At 43.5% G+C, this 22,212-nt stretch overlaps 1 protein-coding gene across 5 annotated transcripts in view; it reads left to right on the top strand.

The window, feature by feature from the left end:
- Positions 1–779: 779 nt before the first annotated feature.
- GK (glycerol kinase) overlaps positions 780–22,212 on the top strand; it is an 80,080-nt gene continuing 58,647 nt past the window's right edge. For 2 of the 5 annotated variants that reach the window (XM_044235649.1, XM_044235648.1), the window contains exons 1-3: positions 782–965; positions 12,491–12,564; positions 14,639–14,745. In XM_044235649.1, the coding sequence (XP_044091584.1) occupies positions 888–965; positions 12,491–12,564; positions 14,639–14,745 (259 nt within the window). In that variant the 5' untranslated portion in view covers positions 782–887. Of the gene's footprint in view, positions 966–12,490; positions 12,565–14,638; positions 14,746–22,212 lie in introns of all 5 variants that reach the window. The other 3 variants (XM_044235647.1, XM_044235650.1, XM_044235651.1) reach the window with 3 other exon arrangements.

The following is a 22,212-nucleotide window of genomic DNA, read 5'->3' as shown; positions in this document are numbered from 1 at the left end:
GGAGGGAAGGGACACGCGAGCGAGGTCAAGTGAGGAGCAAGGGCGCATCAGGACAGGGAGGTGCTGGAATCCCGACTGTCAGCAGAAGTAACCAGGAGGTTGATGCTACAGGCTTCCCTTAGATGCTAAACCGAAAGAACTTCCGCGTTCCTTGTCCCTGAAAAGCGTACAAAGAATGGGGATTCGCTGTGCTCCGGGAGGCCACACTACATGGGGCGAGTTCCCGCACAGGGAATTATTATCCAGGGCAAGGAGAGGGGAGGTGGGCGGGGCGTGGGAAGAGCGGGAAGGCCTGACCAGTTCAGTCGAGAAGAACGACTCACGTCGTGCTTTGCACAGCCCACCAGAGGGCCCAGCAGTTCTGCACTCTGGGACCCATTCGCGGAAGGAAGCCCCGGGGGGCGGGTTGGGAGTTGTGCCCTTTTCCAAGAGCCAGCGGCGCTCCCAGCCAAAGGGCAGCACCCGCCTCCGCCCCCGGCCCTGCAACAGAATGGCTGGGCCGCTGGGTCGCAGGAACCCACGTGACCTGCTGCGCGGGCCACCGCCTCCGCCGCGCCCAGGCCCCGCCCCTGTGACGTCTCACCGCCCTCTGATTGTCGGAGCGTTCCGCCTCTTTCCGCGTTCGCTAATTGGCTCGCCCGGCAGGCCGCGCTCCCCCCGCCGCGCCACGCCCCCGGAGTCGTGGAAAACGCGTTTGGGGGCGGGGTCTGGGTCGGAGGGGCGGGGTGATAGGGTTCCGCGCGGGTAAAGGGGCTGCCCGGAGCACTGTCCGAGCGTTCTGCCGTGCACGCCGCTTCGCCTTCCCGGCTCGCCGTCTGCCCCTCCCCCGCCCGCCGCCGTCACCGGGGAAACGGGCCGCGATAGCCCGCTGACCCGAAGCTGGTTTCATGGCAGCCGCGAAGAAAGCAGTTTTGGGGCCACTGGTGGGGGCAGTGGACCAGGGCACCAGCTCAACGCGCTTTTTGGTGAGCCTAGGGTGACATTTGAGGAGGCGCTGAGCCGAGGCGGGAGCCCAGGGACCTCGGGGCTGGTATTCTAGTCCCCATCCCGCGCCTTCCCCGACCCCGGGCCCGGTTGCTAGGCACAGGGTGGAGGCCAAGGCCCCCAGACCGGGACCTGCCACGCTGGAGCTACCCTGCGTGGGCCTGGGGGACCTCGGCCTCTCGCAACCCCCGCGGTCGAGTTGAGCAGCCCTGGCCTTGGTGGTGGAGCCGGGTCACCTACTAATAGGGGACTCCACCCCCAAAGGGAGCTACGACTCGCCGAGCATCCGTGCAGAGCGGCCCGCCTGCAGCCAGGGACAGGTGGCCACATTGACCGCTAGTGCGGGCTTTCCCAGGAGCATTTGGCCTGCGGGGCGCAGGACGTCCTTGGATGGGGCGAAAGCTGTGTCACGGTTTTGGTAGACTAACACGGCGTCCTTTGGAGCAGTAGAACGAATATAGTGTTGGCGTGGGGATGCGTTGTCATCCTCTCCCACAGAAATTGCAGAAGGTGGAATGACGACGTGGGGGGGGGGTGGGGGGCGCAGAACACCTTAGGAAAAAGTCACACTACTCTGCTTTTACCGGCATCTTTACTTAATTTTGGAGACTGGAAAATTTCAATTTCTGATACTTTGCCAGTTACAGATGGTTTACTCCGTGCTTCACAGCGTAAAATGACGGGAGAGTTCTGTTTTCCTTTTTATTTACCATGTATGACAGCAGTTTTATCACAACGGAGTGCTAGTTAAGGGACTCTGCTTATTAATATGTTTTGTGCAATTAGGAAACTTGTTTTTTTTTTTTTTTTAGGAAACTTGTTCTTAAAGTGATGTAGGACTGAGTTTAGTAAGATAAAAGTAATTGAAATAAGTGGTGGTTAAGAACTCAAGCTTTCAATGGACATTTGACTCATTTAAGAGGTTGATGTAAATATTGAGTGATTATTTAGCTCTGTCTTTACTTCAAATCATTTTTATGCGTTATTTAGTATGTGTGTATACTGTGTATATATGTATACAGTATATATGAAGTTTATATGTTTCTTCCAAGTTTGTTGAGCTGACCACTTGACTAAAACCTGCATTTGTGCCTTCATTTTGATACTTGTCTCTCTTGTCTAAAGTGAAAAGCCTTCAGTATGATTTTAGTTTGAGTCTCCCTTAATGACTTACCCTGGTTTGAGTTACCAAGACGTAGTTCTACTGTCTCTTATATTGCTTATCTTTTGATCACCCAGGGCAGGTTTCACTTTGTCTTATTTTCATATCTTATTTTCACTTTATCTTATTTTCATATAAATGTAAAGTAATCCTGAATCATAAGTAAAATAATCTGTCTAACTGGATTTGATTAATATATAAAATACACAATTATCATTACCATCTCCCCAATTTTAGAAAGATCATTAAGACATGTGTGTTGGGGTGCCTGGGTGGCTCAGTTGGTTAGGCGTCTGCCTTTGGCTCAGGTCATGATCCCAGAGTCCTGGGATTAAGCCCCGCATCAGGCTCCCTGCTCGTCAGGAAGCCTGATTCTCCCTCTCCCATTGCTTGTATTCCTTCTCTTCCTGTGTCTCTCTCTGTTAAATAAAATCTTTAAAAAAAAGGACATGTTTGTTAACGGTGGGTTAATTTTTGAAATTATATTTAAGAATTACCCACACAATGCCTGCAGGGGCCAGCCAGGTAGAAGAGAGCAGACTCAGGCCAAAGGGGATAGCCTACAGCTGCCAACCAGGAACACCAGGCAATGTTGCCAGAGCTTCAGATTTTTTAAGAAAAGCTGATAGTCTAGAATTCTCAGTGAAATCTTTCTCTTAAATGTTGGCAACTAGTTCATAAAGCCCAGTCGGGGCCAGACTCAACATGGTGATTATTCTCAAGTTTATACAGCTTTTGCCCTCTGTGAATATGGGTAAAGAATTTCATAACTTTGTAGGTTTCCTTTTTAGCAGCCAACCTTACTGTGCTTGTCTTCCTTTTGACTCTTCACTGTTGACTTCGATGTAGCTCAGCAGTCTTATCTATTGTAGGTCATTCCTCAGATTCTGCTGCCCAAGAGGCATTTTTCTGCATTGGTGGGGAAAGAATTCATCAACTGCAAGTTATCACAATAATTTGTTCAGTGTGTGATATGAACAACCTAAGCCCCCGGAAGCTGGGTTCTCTTTACGGGGCTCTGTATGGCATGATCTCATTGAGTATGCTAAGGTGCAAATTCAGATTCCCATCCCGCTTATAGAATGATGCATAAAAGTTGATCAGTTAAGTTTTCTGCTTCTTGAGAAACAAATATGAAGGCATTCCTCACAGGTATAGAAAATATTTAGATGTCATGTGTGAAGTCGAACAGAACTTAGAAACGGTTTAGCAAAGTGTTTTCTTCTTTGGTTGTAAGTAAAGTGGTTGCTAAACCACTCCCTGCAAAATACAGATAATAGATTTGCTGAATAAGTGCTTCCATCCTAAGGTGATTCCCAGGAGTTGTTCCAGTAGTTTTGTTCCGTGTTGTAATTATGACTCAGAACTCGTTGCTTACCTTCTCAGGAAAGAATACAGTGGATGTGAACTGTCATAAGGAACCTTACAAAGTTAAAGGTGTTTGAACAACTTCCTGACCATTATTCATCAGATTTGCATACCTAATTCCACTTTTATAAGACCCATAACCTCTGCAAGCTTTCTTCTTCCTTTTTCTGTAATAGGAATGTTAGCTTTCTCCAATGATGGACACAAGATTTCTTTATTCATGCTCTTTCATCCGAGCAAATTGCCTCCTCCCCTGTTCCTCATATCTGCTGCCTGAAATTCCAGTCTGCTTCCAAATGGTGACTTAACTGCCATCTCCTAGCAGGTCTTCCTCAAAACTTTGGAGTTTCTACCCCTTCCTATACTACTTTTCTTAAACCTCTCTTCCTAGCTCTTATCACCTGCTCTGTATTAAAATCATATACCTGCTCTGCTTCGGAGCAGGGACCTCTTTTGAAGTCTTGTTGGTCTCTGTGTTCCTTAAAACATCTTGGTCAACGCCGCAAGTGAACGTGTGTTTTGTCTACAGGGAGCACTTGCTACATATTTATTGAAGAGATGTTTATTTCTCTTTAATAGGTAAACTGAAATTTGATTCCAGTTTTGTTGTCTTCTTTTTTTTACCTTGTCAAAAAATCTTAAAATTTCTTGACTTGGGTATGTTTATTTAATTTCTTCTATTTTAATAGTAGACCTGCCTTTTTAGAAGAACATGCACACTTCTAGTTGTCAGAGTCCCCCCACCTGCGACCCTATGCATAGGCTTTGTGCTAAAGGAAGAATTTCATACTTCTCTGATAGGAAAGTGAACTGAGGTTGGCACATAATTACTCAGATTACAGAATAGGAACTTCTTGGAAAGAGAATCAGTGTAACAGGTTTTAAGGAGGGGCCATTTCTTCAGAAGACTATAAAGTTTCAGCTGAAACAGTCAACTTCCTTCTTTAATTTGGTAACTTTGTTTTTCCCCCTGATTAAGTTGGATGTTACAAAAAGCAAAGACTTGGAATGTGTTGTGACTTGAAATGGTGTTAGATGCAGCAATTGAGGATTTTTCCAGCATTATCTCATTTAATCCTCCTAACAACCATGGTGTAGGTAGTTTTATTAGGCTCCTTTCCTGTGCCCAAGGTCACAGAGTAACCGGTGGAACTAGGTAGGATTCAAGGCCAGCTCTGTCGCACTCAGAAGCCTGTCCTCCTAATTCCTACCTTTTGCTTCCCGGCTGCCTGGAGCGCTGTGAAGGGGAGGTGAGAGGCTGGGGAAGCCCACTTACCCAGCTTTCAGGTGTCCATTCAGAGTACAATCACAGATGAGTCTTCACCAAGAAAAATATATGTACACATTTGTTTTGCAGTATGTAAGAACAAGACAAAACAAAAAACAAAGTTGCCTTTGAATAAGTCTTTCTAGTTTTGATCATCTGGTGACTCAGATTCAGTGGGTCCTGGGCAGGGCTCAGGTGTAGTCACCCTGGATAAGGGTTGCACAACCATTTTGTTCCAGTAGCCCGCATGTCCGAAACATGGCTAGATCTATAGTTTGTGCTTGTTTTGGCATGAACCATTGCCTTGGCCCCGGTTATTACATCAGACTTTGAGATCTCCTAAGGCTTAGGGACCTATTTCCACGTTCCTTCTTTCATTAGACATACTTATTAAGCACCCATAGGGGGCTGGGAACTCATGAAATTTGGTAAAAACTAATCTGCTCCTAGGTAGGATGAGGCCACTGTTGTGATAAGTTGTGTTTCTTTTGTGTTTTCTTTTTTCCACCAGGTTGGCTTATTTTCTTGCCTATCACCTTACACAAATGGCAAGAACAGGGTCTCATCACAGAGCTGCCACCCTCTTGTTCTCTTATCTCCCATAAGCATTGCATGTTAAGAGCTTTCAATTTTGAGCTCCTTAAAGGGCAGGATAGTATCTGTTTTTTTCCTCCCCAAAGCCTAACACAGCACTTCACATGTATGTAGTGGGTGCTCCTTACATGATGACATCTGAGCCCTTCAGATGTGTTGACTAGATTTCTAGGATTGGAAGACTAGGAAGGATAAAATTTGCGGAGTCTTGGAAAAAGTCTAATTTGGCAGCTATCGCTATGTTAGATATAGTATATGATATTTAATATGGTTTCGTTTTAAAGAAAAATATAATGTCATTTGCCGTCTTTTCCTTACTTCTGTGGCTTGTTGGAAGATGCCAGGATGCCTTTTGTGGTCAAGTTGGCAATGTAATAGATTTGTAGCCAGGATTTTTATTTCAGGTCTTTCAAATTTATTTAGTATCACAGAGTTCTAGAGGGGGAGTTTACATTCCTGAAAAATGTTTTTTTTTTTAAAGATTTTATTTATTTATTTGACAGAGAGAGATCACAAGCAGGCAGAGAGGCAGGCAGAGAGAGAGAGAGAGCGGGAAGCAGGCTCCCTGCTGAGCAGAGAGCCCGATGCGGGACTCGATCCCAGGACCCTGAGACCATGACCCGAGCCGAAGGCTGTGGCCCAACCCACTGAGCCACCCAGGCGCCCCTACATTCCTGAAAATGTTTTATCACATAGTGAAGCTGAGTGTGGTGTAAAAGTGTAGGCTAGTGGGGAAATCACGTGAGGAGGGAAATGAATGTGCATGTTTATGATGGCTTTGTTGGTCATAGGATGAGTGAGCAAGAATAAGTGAATTCATCTTAGGACCCCAAGGGACAGTTTCTTCGTAAGGACAGCATGTTGTCTCTTTACCGCTGTCCTCCTAAGATGAGGAATGCCTGCATTGTTTCAGAAAGTCCTTCTTAGATAGTTTTTTATAAAAATAATTGTCCTTGTGTCTTCACTTTTTAAGCTCTCTCTCTCTCCTGCAAAGCTAGAATTGAGTCATGATTTATGCTTAGTGTTGACTAGACCTGGTAACTTCTAATTCTACCACTTGAAGGCAATAGTTATCAGTAGCCCTAATAATAATAATAAGCATTAGTAGTAGCCGCAGCAGTAGTGGTGACGTTTTGGGTGTGTATGCTATGTGCCTGCACTGCTAAATTTCAACATTCACTTCTTTCTTCAAATTTTTTTTTAATTTTTGAGATTTTTATGTCTTGAGAGAGAGAGCATACACACAGACGCATGCATGTGTGTGCACACAGGAATAGGGGAGGAGCAAGGGGGAGGGAGAAGGGGGTGGAAAAAATCTCAAGCAGACTCCCAAGAGAAGCAGGGAGCTCCATCCCAGGACCCTGAGATCATGACTTGAGCTGAAGACTCCAGTGCTTAACTGACTGAGCCACCCAGGCATCCCTTAGTATCATTCAAGGACTTTAATGGTCAGTATTCCTTTATTTTTTTTAAACCTCTCTTCAGTTTGTAATTGCCCTCCCCATAAAACAGAATCTGGAACTGGTAAGTGATCTGGGCTTAGAGATGCATACGGTAGCTTTGAGTCCTCACCTCCACCAGTCAGTTGGACTGCCGGCTGGTTGGCAGTAGTAGCTGCAGTAATAGTAATGAAAATAGTCATGGCAGCACCAGCGGAGGTCTCGTCATTTGGATGCGGATGTGCCTGCCCTGTGTGAGATAATTTCCATAAATTCTTCCATTTGATCCTTTGATGGATGGAAAAGTCAAGGTTCAGAAAAAGTTAAAGATTTTTTTTTTTAAGATTTTTATTTATTTGTCAGAGAGAGCGAGCACAGGCAGACAGAATGGCAGGCAGAGGCAGAGGGAGAAGCAGGCTCCCTGCCGAGCAAGGAGCCCGATGTGGGACTCGATCCCAGGACGCTGGGATCATGACCTGAGCCGAAGGCAGCCGCTTAACCAACTGAGCCACCCAGGCGTCCCCGGTTCAGAAAAAGTTAAAGTCAAACCACTGACGTGGGCAGAATTGGTGATTGACCCTGTACCCCCAGCTGTGTGTACTTCCCGGGCCAGTGCTCTTTGCCTCCGTGTTACACCAAGCATGAAGTTCTCATCCGCCTCTCTGACCAACCCCAAATTCTGAGAACAGATCCACCTCTTTCTCTCTCTCTCTTTCTAAATTAATATATAACCGACATGTAACCTAGTATCAGTGTAATGTGTACAGGTGTTGTTTGATCCATTTATGTATCGTAATACAATGACCATGGTAGCATTAGTACCTCTGTCATGCCACAGAATTATCATTTCTTTTTTTGTGGCGGGGACAGTTAAGATCTAGTCTCCTGGCACCTTTGAAGTTTTTAATGCAACACTGTTGGCTCTAATCACTGTGGTGTGTGTTAGAGCTCCAGGACTTACCTATCTATTAGTTCCAGGTTTGTAACCAGGTTTGTAATTCTTCAAGTTTACCACCTAAAATAGAAGCAACTGCGCACTGGGCATATCTCTGTCTATGCCCAAATAACACCCCAGACAACACATGATCCAAAATGGAACTCTGCAATCTCGTTAACCCCTTTGTGTTTCACAATGACCCTTCCTACCCTATCCTGTGTCTTGTAAACATTGCCAAGGCTAACCTGTCCCATCATCCATGAGTTTCCCCATTTCCTTTACTCCTCCCCCTGCAAACCCTTGACACATCTAATTGTTTGTATCGTAAATTAAATCTCTCTCAGCAATGCCCTTCAGTTTCTTTCAATCCTCACTGCTGCTCCCCCTCTGACAGGAGCCCTCCACTGTCTCACCTCTCTCCTGCCCCACGGACACATGGTAGGGGCTTTCCCCCCCTAGGTCTAGCCTCCTATCCCTTCCTAGGCCTACGCGTACTCCCTTCCAGTCCACCTTAAGTCTTAGCCTTGAAGTCCCTTTTAATTGCCCCTCTCTCTGACCTCTGTGGGTCTGAGTGAGGTGTCCTTTCTCCTTTAATGTCCTAAAACTTGTTGTTTGCTGACACTTAATGGAGGACAAAAGGATCGTAATTCGTATTAGCATGATTTTGTACTGGAAAAGCACTGAACTGGCATTTATTAGAAAACTCAGAGTTTAGTCCTGTTGGTGATTATTATCCAATCTTCTGGAGCTTACTTTGTAAGTACATGTTAGGGCCATGGGGTTCAGTTTGTGTCATACATTTGTTTTTTGCCTTAGAACTGCATTGTTAAGCTTTTTTCTTTTTCTTTTTTTTAAAGATTTTATTTATTTATTTGACAGACAGATCACAAGTAGGCAGAGAGGCAGGCAGAGAGAGATGGGAAAGCAGGCTCCCCACTGAGCAGAGAGCCTGATGCGGGGCTCGATCCCAGGACCCTGGGATCATGACCTGAGCTGAAGGCAGAGGCTTTAACCCACTGAGCCACCCAGGCACCCCTCTTTTTCTTTTTTTTTAAGGTTTTTATTTATTTATTTGACAGAGATCACAAGTAGGCAGAGAGGCAGGCGGAGGCGTTGGGTGGGGGGGGGGGAAGCAGGTGGGGGGGGGGAAGCAGGTTCCCTGCTGAGCAGAGAGCCTGATATGGGGCTCAATTTCAGGACCCTGGGATCATGACCCAAGCTGAAGGCAGAGGCCTTAACCCACTGAGCCACCCAGGCGCCCTGTTAAGCTTTTTTTCTGAGAGGGCCTAAATCTGGAAGCTAATGTTGATAAAATGTGAAATCCGAGGTATGGTGTGGCCCAGAGGCTCAGCTGGAGCTCCCTGTCCCTTTTGAGCCTTGAAGGGCCCTGGAGATGTAAGCGGCATATTTTGAAAATACGGGCTCACAGGATCTCAGCGATGTCTTCCAGGAAGTACAGATTCCTTGTGCCTTCAAATGTTCCTTTTAATTAATTTTCTTAAAGAAAGCCTACGACTCTGTGCTGCTCTGCATCTGAAGTTTTTAAAAGATTTTATTTATTTATTTGGCAGAGACAGAGCACAAGTAGGCAGAGAGCTGGATGTGGAGCTTGATCCCAGGATGCTGAGATATGACCTGAGCTGAAGGCAGAGGCTTAACCCACTGAGCCACCCAGGAGCCCCTGCATCTGAAGTTTTAACTGACTTTTAAATTCGGTGAATTTCAAATCTGAAAAGGGAGAAAAAAGTGAGGAATATCTGCAATTTTGAGGTTTTTCTCCTTTGCCACCTAATGAGTTTTAAACAAATGACTATGCTAGAACTTTTATAAAACAAGCAATATAGGCACTGCCATCTTTGGTTGACAGTAGCTTTTGGAATGTGCTGGAAAACATCAGACTAGCATTTGCTACTGGGCGTTGTGTTCTCATATAGAGTTCATAACCCTCCAGGCAGAAAGTATTTTGAAACATCATTAGCCTTCTTCGTACATTTGTCTATCTGCAGACAAATGGACAGTCATTAAATGTCTTCATGTGAACCTAGATGTATGAGAAAAATAGTACTGCAGAATGTCACCATCCTGTACAATAGCCACTAGCCACATGTGGCTATTGCCCACTTCCAATGTGGTGAGTCCAAATTGAGACGGACCATAGCATAAAATATATACTAGATTTCAAAGACTTGGCTTCTAAAAAAGTTAGCAGGTCTCATTAATAGTTTTTGCTGTTGATCACTTGTCAGAATGATAATTTTTTAGCTATAGTGACCTAAATAAAACATTAGTTAATTTTACCTGCCTCTTTTTACTGTTTTTTTTAATGAAAAAAAAAACTTAAAATTACATAAGTGTTTGCATTGTATTTCTCTTAGACAATGCTGTAGTAAGCAAGTTGATTCTAAAAATAGGAAACCTAGAAAGTGTCCCACAAATTTGGAAATGTTGCACAGGGTCAGCTCCTAAACCTCTACAGATGGTGTCTCTATATTCTGCACAGTTTCAGAACTCTGAAAGAGTAAGGCGGTCCAGGCTCCATCCTGTTATATCCAGATGGTTTGTGATTACCAGCATCGTGGTCTAATAAGCCGGATGAAATTTACCAAAATCCTTCCTTTTTCTCTGCCTATTCCAAAGGCCTACAAATCCATTAGTGTGAGGGTCCTGAAGTTAGCCTAGTAAAAACTACTAGATGATGGAACAGGGATCCTACTCCATTCAGAGCCCCACAGGTCTGCTGTTAGGGTCTTTGTGAATCCAGCCAACCAGAAGGGTCACCTTGTCTCCTAACCCAGAGTCCTTTGGGGATTTGTGAGTAGATCCTGGGAATCATAGTAATATGGATAAAAATAATACAACTGTGGTTCCCTATTAGAGATTTTCTACCACATAACCATTTCTTATTTGATTTGGTAATTTTCTTCCAATAAGTACTGGGTAGACCATATTTTTTCAGGCATTCAACAAATGTTTATTGTAAGCCCTATGCCAGGTACTACTCTAGGCCCTAGAGATAATTCCAAATAAAACAGAACACATGGAGTGAACATCTAGAGATACACCCTAATGCTAAGTTGTAAATTAGACGGATATTATTTGGGATTCTGTCAAGTGCCTTTTATTTATGACATGTCAGTTTAACCTTTGACTTGTAGGATATTTTATCTCTTCCAAGGACTTGAGAATTTACCTTCTTCCTTTCGTTGTATTTATCACGTCCTCCCAAAAGGGAAGATAGTGTTCTGGGGAGGGAGGGCAGGAGCTGCTTACGGTGTGTTTTCTCCTCTTCCTTTCCCTTTCATAGACTGCACTGAGCAGGTAGTTTTCTCCCACAGGAAACCTAGGCATGGAAACGCTTTCTTAACTAATTGGATATAACTTCTCCACTGTAATTACAGTGATTTCAGAAGTTGAGTTTAATTAAAATAGGAATCCCAACTCTGAAAGCCTAAGGACTCTGGTACTCAAGTATAGGTTCATGCACGTGAAAAAGAGTGTATAAGAGAAAAGGTGGTGAAGTTTTTTTCTTTTTAAGATTTTATTTATTCATGGAGGGGTAGGCTGAGGCAGAGGGAGAAGCAGGCTCCCTGCTAAGCAGAGAGTCTGACTTGGGGCTCGATCCCAGGACCCCGGGATCATGACCTGAGCCAAAGGCAGAGAAGCTTAACCAAATGAGCCACGTAGGCACCCTAAGTTTTCTTTTTTCCCTGAGTATTGTTTTAGCAGTAGTAAAATTGTGGAGGATTGTACAGCTCTTCTTTGGTAGCTTTCATCCATTGGTTTAAATGTTTTGTACCAAGGGGCTCCAGGGTGGCTCAGTGGGTTAAGCCTCTGTCTTCGGCTCAGTTTGTGATCTCAGGGTCCTGGGATCGAGTTCCACATCAGGCTCTCTGCTCAGTGGGGAGCCTGCTTCCCCCTCTCTCTCTGCCTGCTGCTCTGCCTACTTGTGATCTCTGTCAAATAAATAAAATCTTTAAAAAAATTTAAATGTTTTTACCAAAGGTCAAAAACTCATGACAGGTATGTCACACGGAGCACTTTGCCAGATAGGACAGGAAACACTTTTGCCCTGTTGGTAGGGCTATGTTTTTACCTTTATGAGAGCTAGATGCATTGCTGTGCTTCCCTTTGAAGGAATCTGTGCAGTGCCCTTCTCTGCGTGGGCATCTATGACTCTGTGTCTCTGTATCCAAGATGGAAACAGGATAGAACCTTACAACGTCATCATCAGCGTTTTACCGCCTCTCTCTTATTCTTGGTTTTCCTATTCTCTCTTGAGATCCATCCTCATTAATTGGTTGATGTATTCAGTTTCCTACATCTGGAATGAATTTTGTTTTAAGAGTAAGGAATTGTCCCTTTGGCTTCATGTCCAATAGGTTTCTCTTTATCATGACTCTATCTGAAGAGAAGGTAGAACATCCTGTGTGGCCTTAAAACTGATGAGACTGGGGCACCTGGGTGGCTCAGTGGGTTAAAGCTTCTGCCTTTGGCTCAGGTCATGATCCTGAGGTCCTGGGATTGAGCCCCGCATCAGGCTCTCTGCTAGGCAGGAAGCCTACTTCCTCCTGTCTCTCTGCCTACTTGTGATCTTTGTCTATCAAATAAATAAACAAAATCTTAAAAAAAATACTGATCAGACTTTTTCTGTTGGTGACTGAGAACTTCTTGCTGAAAAGCTCTGAACACCTTTGCTCTCTACGTGCATTTTTACCCTAACATTGTAATATGTTTTTCAGGTTTTCAATTCAAAAACAGCCGAACTACTAAGTCATCATCAAGTGGAAATAAAACAAGAGTTTCCAAGAGAAGGGTAGGTTTCCTGCTTTAATACGTAAAGATACCTCACGTCTATTAATCCATCTCGCCTTATAAACCTTCTGGCCTTGTAAAGCAAACTTGACCAAACCCCTCCTGGGAAGACTTGAGAGAGAGGTTTTAGTCAAGGAAAGAAGTAATACCTTGGTGGCCCAGCAATAATAGTGATTGATGACTTGGGAATTCATTGACAGGAAAGGAAGGGATAATAAAGTAAAGGAGTATTAAATATCGGAAATCCCGCACTGACTTTGAAAGCATTTAGTTCTCCGTCCATCCTTGGTGAAACACTGCTTTGCTGATTGGAGTGTAAGCATTCATATCTCTTACCATCTAATGCTAAAGTCATCCTTCTTGGGAATAATGTGCATATGTAGTAGTTGTGATTAAATAGATGTTAAGTGTATTATTTAAAATTTAATGATGTTTATGATGTACCCACTTGGAAAAACTGTGGCAGTTTCTTACAAAATCAGCCATATATCTGCAGATTCTGCTCTTAGGAATTTATCCAAGAGAAATGAAAGCAGAAAGCATATGGCTATAGAAAGGCATACATGAATGTTTATAGCAGCTTTATTCCTAATACCCCAAGCTGGAAACAACCCAAATGTCTGTCATCTGTGGAATGAATAACAGTGAAATACCGTGAGGCAAATTTTAAAATGCAAACTGATGCATGCAACAACATGGTTGGTTCGTATTAGTACCATGAAACATGAAAAAGGCTGAACGCAAAGGAGTACATACTACATGCCTGTATCTGAGATACAAGAAGAGACTAAAGTAAGATGATAGAAATCCAGAAATTGGTTGTCTATGGAGTATGTGATTGACTTGAAGGAGGCATGAAAGAACTTTCAGGAGTGACAGGAATAATTCTATATCTTGACTGGCTAGGGTATTTGTTAGATGGATACATACATTTGTTAAAATTCAAGAAATTGTGAACTTTTGATCTGTTTATTTTACTTTAAAATTTAATGGATTTAAGAAAGTATAAAAAACTTGATGCCCTATCAAATTTTGGTATTTTCTTTCCATGAAAAATGTTCTCCTTCATTTTAGAAAATTACTTTAATAGTAAAAGCTATTGATACGGTACCAACATTAGAATGGCTATCCACAGGCCTAATTCCAGTGCAGTTTGAAGAGAGAGCATCTGGGTCTTAAAGAAACAGAAGTTAGAAATATGTGGAAGGAAGTTAGGTTTTTAGAAAAAGAATTTAGAGAATTCAAAGCTCAGGAAAGCATGGCAAGCTCAAGGAAGACCAAGAAAAAAGGCACTTGGAATTCCCTTGTACTTGCAGATTGTAGGGTAGGATTTTTAAAATTTGGGGTCCTTTTTACTTGTGGTTTTCCTTAATTGTCATTTGTTTTTTCCACATTTCTCTCCTGTGTCATTTATTATGAGACTTCTATCTTTCTGAAGTCCTCGTACCTTACCAAAATGGCACAGGCATTGGGCCTGAAAACTGAAAGCAATCCCTTGTATACATGAGATAATTACTGGAAGAAATTTAAATTTTTTCCCTAAATTCTCACAGAATAACTTGGGAGAAAAATGGCAAAAGAGATTAGTATACTTCTTTTCCTTTTGCTTCATGAATAAATAAGTATATACCCAAATAAATAAGTAGATCAATCAGTCCATCCATCCCAAGACTCATACATATATTTCACTCTACTTAGAAATAGCTAGTAACTAGTGAAAACATGTAGATGGTTTATTAAAATTCATCAGAGCCACAGGATATAAAGAATTGGGGAACTAATTTCTTACTGGATTTGAAAAAGTTATTTAAAGTAGGTAGAGTGTCTGCTATTTGTGGTCATTACTTGCCATCTTTCAAATGATTAATTACTATTGGAAGAATAAGGAAAACACAAGGGAATAGACTGGTGTTTACAATCATTTGTTTAGAATATTGGTGATGCTTTCCTTTCCTGATGTAATTTTTGTTGATTTATGCACCAGTCACACCCTCATACGTGCACAATTCTAGCGAAATAAATGACACATGCATTGCTTTCTTGTGGACTAACCAAATACATTCTTTTGTTCAAAGATGGGTGGAACAAGATCCTAAGGAAATTCTGCAGTCTGTCTATGAGTGTATAGAGAAAACATGTGAGAAACTTGGACAGCTCAATATTGATATTTCCAACATAAAAGGTATTTGAATAGAGTATTTTTCTCCATGTATTATTATCTCAATCAAATTTGTACATTGCTTTATTCAGCACATAACCGAGTGCCTGTGCAGTGGGAAGCATCTCTGTGTGAACCCAGCGTGCGACAGTAAATGAGAAGATGAGGTCCCTGTTCTCATGAAGCTTTTATTCCAGTGGGTGTGAGCCCAACAATGAGAGCAGACAACTACAAGCTGATCTCAGATACTAAGAAGTCCCATGCAGAAGCTCAAACTGGGTGATACAGTGGGGTGTGCCTGGAAAGGCTTACTTGAGTTTGGGTGGCTAGAGAAGGACTAGAAAGGACTTTTTGGAGGTCATGTAGCTATTTATTAGTGTTAATATTAAAGCACAACTTCCCTGTCTTGTGAGCCAGTGCTCATTTTCCTGAGCCATCCTGATAACTTCACAAACCACTTCTCTTTGTTTTTCAAACCACTTCACTTTTTAGTTCCCATGTAGCAAATAAATAGCTGAAGACCAATTTATTGATAGTCTTAGCTGTTAATGTTAAGAGTTCAGGGGCGCTTGGGTGGCTCAGTCAGTTGAGTGCCTTTTTGAGGAGGGGACACATTTGCTAAGGTCTCAAAAGCCAAAAGGGGCCAACCATGGAAATAGCTAGGAGAAAAAAGTTTGAGGAAAAGGAAGCAGCATGTGCTGCATGGTCCTGAGGTGGGAGTAAGCTTAGTGTATTTCTGGGTCAGAAAAAGGCCCGTGTGTCAAAAGTGGAGTAAAAGAAGGATGAGGGCAGAGGTGCACCCGGGGTTTCAGTAGGAGCAGAAATTGGGGAAACAGATAGGGCCTTGTCAGCCATGGCTAGGAGTTTGGGTGTTACTCTTAGTATTATAGGGTTAGGGTTAAGACTGTCTCAGAAAAAAAAAAAAAGTCTTAAGCAAGGTGACAGAATGGCAGTTTGCAGATAGCTTCCTCACTACAAGGTTGAGCTTTGTGGTTGTCATGAAGGTCTGAGTATGGACACAGGGAGACCAGTGTAGAGGCTGCTGTGGAAGTCCTGAGAGAAGAGGATAGTGACTTGACTGACAGTGATGGCAGGGGAGGCCGAGACAGGGGGCAGAATTTGACAGTGTATTGGAAGTTAGGGTAATAGAGTAGTGCTGTGGAGGGAAATGATGGGTCAGAGATGATGCTTGGGGTTTTTGCTGGAGCCCCCAGATAGGTTGGGGAACAGCTGGCGGTGGGGGATTGGAATCAAAGCATTTTAAGAGAATCTCCCTGAAATAACTGGGAATATGAGATCACTACAGATCTCTATTAATTCCAAGTAGTTTTATTGTTTTTAAAGATTGATTTATTTGAGAGAGAGAGCACACACAGCCAGGGGGAAGGGTAGAGGAAGAGGGAGAATCTCAAGCAGACTCCGCCCATTGAGCTGCCCATTCACCCCCTTAGCTAGTTGGACCTTACGTAAGTAAGGGCAGCCATCAGTTTGGAGTAATGGTGCCTTGATTCACATCACATTGGCTCTGAGATTTACTAACACTCCTGAGTCGAAGCTTCAATTACTTACTTATTTTGGTAGGGATGCTGAGGAGAACCTTTGAATTTTTTTTTCAGACTTTCATCTATTTGTATGAATAAAACTTACTTAAAAAAGACTGGACGGGACGCCTGGGTGGCACAGTCATTTAAGCATCCAGCTCTTGGTTTCAGCTTGGGTCGTGGTCTCAGGGTGGTGGGATCAAGCCCTGCTTTGGGCTCTGTGCTTAGTGGGGAGTCTGCTTCAGATTCTCCCTCTGCCCCTCCTGCTGGTGCTCTCCCTCTAAAATAAATGGATACATCTTTAAAAAAAAGACTAAATGTTATCAAAACCATTTATTGAGCAGATTCACGCGCTGGGTATGCTAGGGAAACAGTGGAGCACAAATGTCTTGTAGCTAAGAACCAAGTGAGGGAGACACATATTAATGGAATCACAAATTAATGGAATATCCGACCCTTGGTTGTCCCTCCATCTGTGTGGAAGTGCTTCAGAATTCCTTTAGAGTTACATTCACCAACTTGTAGATGAGCTGTGCATCAAAGCAGTAGCTGGTTTTATCCTTGTTCTCACAGCTTTTACAACCTAAATGACCTAAACATACAGGTGGCATTCAGTAGCACACTCCATTGTCAAAATATCTATACCAAAGACATGAAGAATCTAGGTGACTTCTAAAGCCACGTTCAGGATGTGGATTCCAGGATGATCAGCCTTGGTTTTGATGTCATTCTACCTTTCTCATAGGTAGGATCGGCTGCAGCAGGGTGGCCTTCTAGACCCCGAGGCTCGGGTGCCATTACTTTTCCTCCTCTTTTTTTTTTTTTTTTAAAGATTTTATTTATTTATTTGACAGAGATCACAAGTAGGCAGAGAGGCAGGCAGAGAGATAGAGGGGAAGCAGGCTCCCCGGTGAGCAGAGAGCCTGATGCGGGGCTCCATCCCAGGACCCTGAGATCATGACCGGAGCCGAAGGCAGAGGCTTAACCCACTGCGCCACCCAGGCGCCCCTTTCTCTTGTTTTTGTGATATTTTTTTTTAAAGAATTTATTTATTTATTTGACAGAGAGAGATCACAAGTAGGCAGAGAGGCAGGCAGAGAGAGAGAGGAAGGGAAGCAGACTCCCCGCTGAGCAGAGAGCCCGATGTGGGACTTGATCCCAGGACCCTGGGATCATGACCTGAGCCGAAGGCAGTGGCTTAACCCACTGAGCCACCCAGGCGCCCCATGTTTTTGTGATATTTTTGAAGGTGATGCATACCTCCTATTAAGTGCCTTGCCTTCCCCTTGAGCTAATTACACTCCTCTGTGTCTGGCCCTTGTGAAACCCATACCTGAGCCAAAGTGACCCGGCATTTCCTTCTCAACGAATACCAGAGGGTGGCCAAGATAGAGACTGTTCCATACCCCCCCATTCCAGGTCAGTTGTGCTAAATTTTATTTTTATAAGTTAGTTCATTGAATTGGCACTGCCAAGGGCCAGACTTTCGCTTGCCTACAAAGAAGTCTAGCTCGCGGAACACTGATGCTCTGAAAGATCTTCTGTCACCGAAACCTAGCTGCGGATGAGGGAAAAGGACTTTTTGGAGGTCATGTAGCTATTTATTAGTGTTAATATTAAAGCACAACTTCCCTGTCTTGTGAGCCAGTGCTCATTTTCCTGAGCCATCCTGATAACTTCACAAACCACTTCTCTTTGTTTTTCAAACCACTTCACTTTTTAGTTCCCATGTAGCAAATAAATAGCTGAAGACCAATTTATTGATAGTCTTAGCTGTTAATGTTAAGAGTTCAGGGGCGCTTGGGTGGCTCAGTCAGTTGAGTGTCTGCCTTTAGCTCAGGTCATGATCCCAGGGTCCTGGGGTTGAGCCCCCATATTGGGCTTCCTGCTCAGCGTCTGCCTCTGCCCCTCTCCCTTGCTAGTGCACTCACTCACTCTCCCTCCCTCCCTCAAACAAATAAAAATCTTTTTAAAAAATCATTAAGCATTTATCATAGCTGATTATATTTCTTTTTTTTAAAGATTTTACTTCTTTTTTAAAGATTTTATTTTTAAGCAATCTTTACATCCCTCTGTACCCAGCATGGGGCTCCAACTCAAAACCCTGCGATCAAGAGTCGCATGCTTCCCTGATGGAGCCAGCCAGGTGGCCCTAGCTGGTTGTATTTCTTTTGCAAATTCTCATTTGATTGGTGTTAGTTGTGCTCCACCAGAAACCTGGTGGATTTCAAGTCTGGATGAACAGTGTCTCCAAAATTAAAGTTCCCTCTCCAGCTCAACAGCACGCAGGAGTCCAAGACGAGTAAATAGGCTGCTTCTTGAGGAGTTGGGAAGCTCTGTTTGCCTGTGACTGGACTGAAGGAGCTACAGAGTATATAAAGAATTCAAGTATCAGATACTCTTCATTTGTCTTCCTGTGATAGAAGCAAAACATAATATATACCACTTTAGCCCTGAGAACATAGGGGTACCTGGCTGTTCTGCCTGGTAGAGCATACAGCTCTTGATCTTGGGGTCTTGAGTTTGAGCCTTAGCTTGAGTATGGAGATTACTTTAAAAAATAAATTTAGGGGCGCCTGGGTGGCTCGGTGGGTTAAAGCCTCTGCCTTCAGCTCAGGTCATGATCTCAGGGTTCTGGGATCAAGCCCCGCATCAGGCTCTCTGCTCAGCGGAGAGCCTGCTTCCCCGCTCCACACCCCACCCCCCACCTCTGTCTCTCTGCCTACTTGTAATCTCTGTCAAATAAATACATAAAAATCTTTTTAAAAATTTTAAAAAATAAAAAAACCCGAGAGCATACAATTTTCAGTGATTAAATTCTCTTGTATCATATGTAGTTACCATATTGTTAGAGGAAAGAGAAACCCCCCACATCTGCTGCCTGGCCCTGCTGAACGTATCCACACTCACTTCTGTCTTCTCTCTACTCCGGGCAGGGACAGCGTCTTAGAACATCTCAGGTGTCTTAGAAAGGCACCTTGTTCTCCAAAATAGCTTCCCAGCTGTGGCTGCATCTCATTTCCAAATGTTACAACGTGCGTTAAGCACACATTTTTCAGAGGCTGTTTTTCTTACAAAGCTTTAGACCTTTTCCCACACCGCACTTTTTAGTGGCCCCAAAGCCTTCCTCCAGGGCTCTTACTATTTCACTTCTGGTCGTTTTTTTTCTTTTCCTAAAAATGTGTTCCAATTATAAATTAGTATTTTATTTTTAATAATTTTTAAGTGGGCTCTAGGGCCAGCATGAGGCTTGAACTGATGACCCCGATATCAAAGAGTTGCATGCTCTACCAACTGAGCCAGGCAGGTGCTACTGATTTTATTTTATTTTATTTTTGTATTTTTTATACATTTTTAAAAAGATTTTATTTATTTATTTGACAGAGATCACAAGTAGGCAGAAAGTCAGACGGGGTTGGGGGGTGCAGGCTCCCTGCTGAGCAGAGAGCCAGATGTGGGGCTCCATCCCAGGACCCTGAGATCATGACCTAAGCCAAAGGCAGAGGTTTTAACCCACTGAGCCACTCAGGTGCCCCTTTTTTATACATTTTAAAAATATTTTTTATTACTCATTTGAGAGAGATAACAAGAGCACAAGCATGAGCAGGGGGAGAGGCAGAGGGAGTGGCAGAGGATGAGGGAGAAGGAAACTCCCTGCTGAGCAGGGAGCCTGATGTGGGACTGGATCCAAGGATCCCAGGATCATGACCTGAGCAAAAGGCCAACTGAGTGAGCCACCCAGGCACCCCCTGGTTATATTTTTTTTAATTTTTTTTAAAGATTTTATTTATTTGACAGAGATCACAAGTAGGCAGAGAGAGAGAGAGGGAGGAGGAAGCAGGCTCCCTGCTGAGCAGAGAGCCTGATGTGGGACTCGATCCCAGGACCCTGAGATCATGACCTGAGCAGAAGGCAGCGGCTTAACCCACTGAGCCACCCAGGCAGCTCCCCCTGGTTTTATTTTTAAATAAGTGTGCCTGTGGTCCGTAATTCTCCCAACAGTTGGCAAAAACCAGCTATATTTACAAAGGCTTTTTCTAAGTATATTTTCTTAACTGTCATAACTTTTCACAGACAATGTCAAGCAAAACTGAACCAGAGATTGTGAAGTTAGCATTTAACTAGTTAATTTTACTTGCAGCACTCATTGTTGAGAAAAATACCTACCAGGAAAGAATATACAGGTGAAGCATGAACCTCCTAGATACAGTGTACTACATTGTGTTTTATATATACATTGATGATAGTACTTGTAATTAAAAGACTGTGGGGCCAGGAAATTACATATATTTTATACATGTAACTGTCATATATGCCCCTAAATGGGAGATAAACCAGGGTGGAGAATTACAGAACTTGAATGTGTAATTCTGAGGGAAACAGAATTAAAATTAGGCACAATTTTTTTTACATTTTTAATGATTTTATTTATTGTCAGGGGGAGAGAGAGAGAAAAAGAGCATACAAGCGGGAGCGGCAGGCAGAGGGAGAAACAGGTTCCCTACTGAGCAAGGAGCTGGATTCTGACTGCTAGTTCCAGCACACACACTTCTCTTAATAGTGCCTAATTTTATGGGATGCCTGGGTGGCTCAGTCGGTTGGGCGTCTGCCTTCGGCTCAGGTCATATCTCAAGGTCCTGGGATTGAGCCCTACATTGGGTTCCCTGCCAAGTAGGGAGCCTGCTTCTCCCTCTGGCTCTGCCACACTGCCCCTGCCTATGCTTGTGCTCTCTCTTCTCTGTCAAATAAATAAAAATTTAAAAACCTTTAAAATTTTTATTTATTTATTTTAGGGAGGGAGAGTGAGCATGCACAAGCACAAGTGGGGGGAGGGGCAGAGGGAGAGAAGCAAACTCCCCGCTGAGCAGGGAGCCCAACATGGGGCTTGATCTCAGAACCCTGAGATCATGAGCTCAGTGGAAATCATGAGTCGGGTGCCAAATCAACTGAGCCACCCAGGTGCCCCAGAAAATTTCCTTTAAAACAAAACAAAACAAAATAACAGAGGGGTGCCTGGCTGGCACAGAAGGTAGAGCATGTGACTCTTGATCTCAGGGCCAGGAGTTCAAGCTCCACATTAAAAAAAAAAAAACCTTAAAAAAGTACAGAGGATTTTAGGGTAAAGTGACAGGAAGTTAGAACACTGAAAAAGTTCAGAGGTACTGCATAAAGCCTGTGTGCCCTGAGTAGAAACGAGTAAAGGAGATGTATTTATGGCTGCAGGAGAATTCCTGAGAAGCTTTTGCTGGACTTTGACTGTCTGCAAGAAAAGCAGTAGTTACTTGGCACAAAGGAATCAAGTTAAGATAGAAGGGAAAGAAGGAATGGTCAGGGAGGAACCTGTGACTAATGAGTCAGATAGAATATAGCCCTAGATTGCATTGCGAATGTAAGTTAAGAGTGAGCCAATAAAGAAGGGTAGCCTAAAGGGCAGAGAATAGTGACTCAGAGACTGTAGCTAAGTGAACAAGAATTAACCTAGTGGGGAGGAACAGGAGATTTTACTGGACCATGAATTCATTGTGACCCCACAGTGTAAAGTTGTCACTAAAACTATTGTGTTCACAGTATTCTATTGCTGAGGTCCCACTGAGTTCTCTGGCCTTTGTTTTGGCCTCAGTACTGCTCGGCAATTCCTTTATGGGTCCTGCTTTACAACTATTAGTCCACTCTTTTCCTGAATAATATTGATGACAATGAGGGGCACTTGGGTGGTGCAGTCGATTAAGTGACCAAATATTAGAGGGTTCAGATGGGATCAACCCCTAAGTCAGGCTCCACGCTCAGTCTGCAGTCTGCCTGAGAGTCTCAATCTCTCTCTCTCTGCCCCTCCTGCTTGTGCTTTCTCTATCTCTAAGATAAATTAATTACTTAAAAATAATAATATTGATGACAGTGAATGGAAGCAGTAAGGAGCATTTATTGAGCAGTTACTATGTGCTGGGCGCTA

Source organism: Neovison vison, chromosome X, assembly GCF_020171115.1.
Source record: "Neovison vison isolate M4711 chromosome X, ASM_NN_V1, whole genome shotgun sequence".
In the NCBI taxonomy this organism is placed as follows: Eukaryota; Metazoa; Chordata; class Mammalia; order Carnivora; family Mustelidae; genus Neogale; species Neogale vison.
Note: the sequence above shows the minus strand (reverse complement) of the source record. Positions and strands in the feature narration are given on the sequence as shown.